Raw genomic sequence first — 2,424 nt, 5'->3', positions numbered from 1 at the left:
GGGTTGCAGCACCAGGGCCCGGGCCCCGCCCCTGCCGGCCAGGCTCCCAGGGCCTCTGTCTGTGGGGCTCCGGGCGCCCACAGCCCTCTTCCAGGCAGGTTCGCTGGGCTACCCAGGGAGACACTCAGGGCCTGGGAGGCCTGGCTCCATTCTGCCCGTGGGCCTCAGCGTCACCATCCCTTTGCTGGGGAAAAGCAGGTGCAGGGCGCTGGCGGGGCCTCCTGAGGCTCAGCCCCTCCCACCAGCAGGTCGGTTGCCTCTAATGTCAGAGCTGAAAGGCCGGTGGCATCTGTAGTCATGGCCCACGGGCTCCACACACAGCAGTGGCATGGTGGAGGGCAGGGTCTCCTCCACTGCCTTCCCCAGAAGCAGAGCCCTCCCCACCTGCCGCTCCCCTGAGGCGGGCTCCTCCGGGTAAGGGAGCCACAGAGGGCGGGCTCCTCCGGGTGACGGAGCCACAGAGGGCGGGCTCCTCCGGGTGACGGAGCCACAGAGGGCGGGCTCCTCCGGGTGATGGAGCCACAGAGGGTGGGCCCAGGGCCGCGCTGCAGAGGGATGTCTGGTTGGCCCCTGTGGTTGAACCCGCTGGCCCATCTCCCCTGGGGCCTCCTTGGCACTGGCTCTTGTCCCCCGACCCCCACGCTGGCCTGGCTGGCAGGACCTGGCTCTGCTCTCGCGTTCTCACCTCACGGGCTGGACGAGCGTACTGGCCCGCAGACAGGATGCCCGTCAGTGGGCATCTCACGGGGCCACATGCCCACCCCGTCAGCCCCGGGGGTCTGGTGCCACTTACTGAAACCAGGCCTCAGGGACTCCTCCCTGGCCAGAGGTTCACATCCTTGTCCGGGAATCAGACTGGAGACCCTTGGGTGCGTGGGCCGACACTCTAACAGGGAGCCACGCCGGCAGGCCCCGCCTCCCCTTCCGTACCCCCTGGTCTCCGTGGCAGGAGAGGAAGAGGCGGTCTGCGCCTCCTCACAGAGCTGCCGCTGGGCCCTGTGTCCAGCCCTAGGGAGAGACCCAGGTGCCACCTGGGGAGGCAGGCAGAGCCCGTGGGAGGGGCCGGCGCCGGGGGCACTGTGGGGGTGCACCCTTCCCCCCAGTCAGGCCCCACCTGCCCACCTGCTGGGGGTAGAGCTGTCTCTCCGCACAGGGTGGCGGCCTCATTGCACTTGCTCCCCAGAATCGGCCCCCACCCTTCTCCCCACCCCCAGCCTCAGGGGCCTGGGGCCACCGATCCAGGAGGCCCCTCCCCAAAGACCTGCCCTGCAGGCCTCGCTGCCACCTGCTGACCAGCCTCGATGGCCTCTGAGGGGCAGGCCTGGGGTTCAGCCCTCCCAGCTCAGGGCGGGGTGGGCGGGGACAGGACGGGACAGAGGGGAGCGAGCCCTCGGGGCTCCTCACTGCGCACCTGCCTGGCTCCTCACTGGGAGGGGCCGATGGCTCCAGCTGGCACTGTGCCCTGACCCGCGCCCACTTGGCCGAATAGCTTCTCCTCATGTGAGAGGAGCTGTGGCCTCAGCAGGAAGGAGCAGCCTCCTGGCCCTCCCTCGGCCTCTCCTGCCTCCGTGGCTTTCTGGGGGGCGTTGCTTTCTGGGGGGTGCAGAGCTCAGAGCCTGTCTTCCTGGGGCAGACCCGCCCCCAACCCTGGGGCCAGGCACTTCCTTCCTGGGTCCAAGGCCTGCCCTCCACAGGCCCAGCCCCAGGACCCCTCCCACATGCCCTGCTGAGACCTGGTGCACCGGGTGTGGCCCTGATGGGCAGTTCGTGGGCCTGTGCAGTCCCGGCCCCAGAGCTGGGTCCCTGCGGTGGGGCAGAAGCCTCGTCCCTTCCAGGGCCACTGTCTCGGCTGGGGCTGCAGGCTGGCCCCAGCCCCAGAGCACGGCCGCCGTGGGCGGCTCCTCCTGGGCAGGTCTGTCTGCATGCCTCTCGCCCTGACCTGTGACCTGTCGGCCGCAAGATGGCTGCTTCGAGGTCACCGAGTGCCTGACTGTGGCCTGCACCCCACCCCCTGCCTCCCTCCCTCCCTCCCACACGCCACCTCCTAGGCTCCCGTTACCAGAGCCAGGCCAGGGTGTCCGTCTCGCCCGGGGGCACTGTGCCCAGGGGCACCCTCTGACCAGAGCCGGTCAGGGCCAGGCACCCGCAGGGAGGGCACGGTGGGTGGGGCGGCGGCTGCGCTATTTTGGGACGATCCTGGGAAGTGCGAGTTCTCTCGAAGGCTCAGCACCTCCTGCTCCCAGGTCGCCGTTTCAGCTGAACTTTTCAGCACCTCGGCCCCCTCTCGCCGCCACTTGATGTGCATTTTTAACACCCGGAGCGTCTGAAAGCTGCCTCCTGTGCCTGGCAGAGCGCCCGAGCCCCACACTGGCATCTCTGAGAGCAGAAGGTGGAAGGGGAGCAAGCCTGCCCCTCAGGAGCCCG

General features: G+C 69.4%; 2 protein-coding genes across 2 annotated transcripts in view; both read left to right on the top strand.

Moving 5' to 3' along the window:
* Window positions 1–2,424, top strand: part of ZC3H3 (zinc finger CCCH-type containing 3) — a gene marked incomplete at its 5' end in the record, with an annotated part of 47,421 nt that overhangs the window by 30,039 nt on the left and 14,958 nt on the right. The window lies entirely within an intron of this gene.
* LOC106725889 (nascent polypeptide-associated complex subunit alpha, muscle-specific form-like) lies at window positions 14–2,416 on the top strand. The gene is made up of 2 exons (XM_014538649.1): window positions 14–397; window positions 509–2,416. The coding sequence occupies exons 1-2, from the start codon at window positions 298–300 to the stop codon at window positions 1,936–1,938; spliced, it is 1,530 nt and encodes a 509-aa protein (XP_014394135.1). The 5' UTR covers window positions 14–297; the 3' UTR covers window positions 1,939–2,416.

Source organism: Myotis brandtii, unplaced genomic scaffold (assembly GCF_000412655.1).
Source record: "Myotis brandtii unplaced genomic scaffold, ASM41265v1 scaffold1956, whole genome shotgun sequence".
NCBI classification, from domain to species: domain Eukaryota; kingdom Metazoa; phylum Chordata; class Mammalia; order Chiroptera; family Vespertilionidae; genus Myotis; species Myotis brandtii.
Note: the sequence above shows the minus strand (reverse complement) of the source record. Positions and strands in the feature narration are given on the sequence as shown.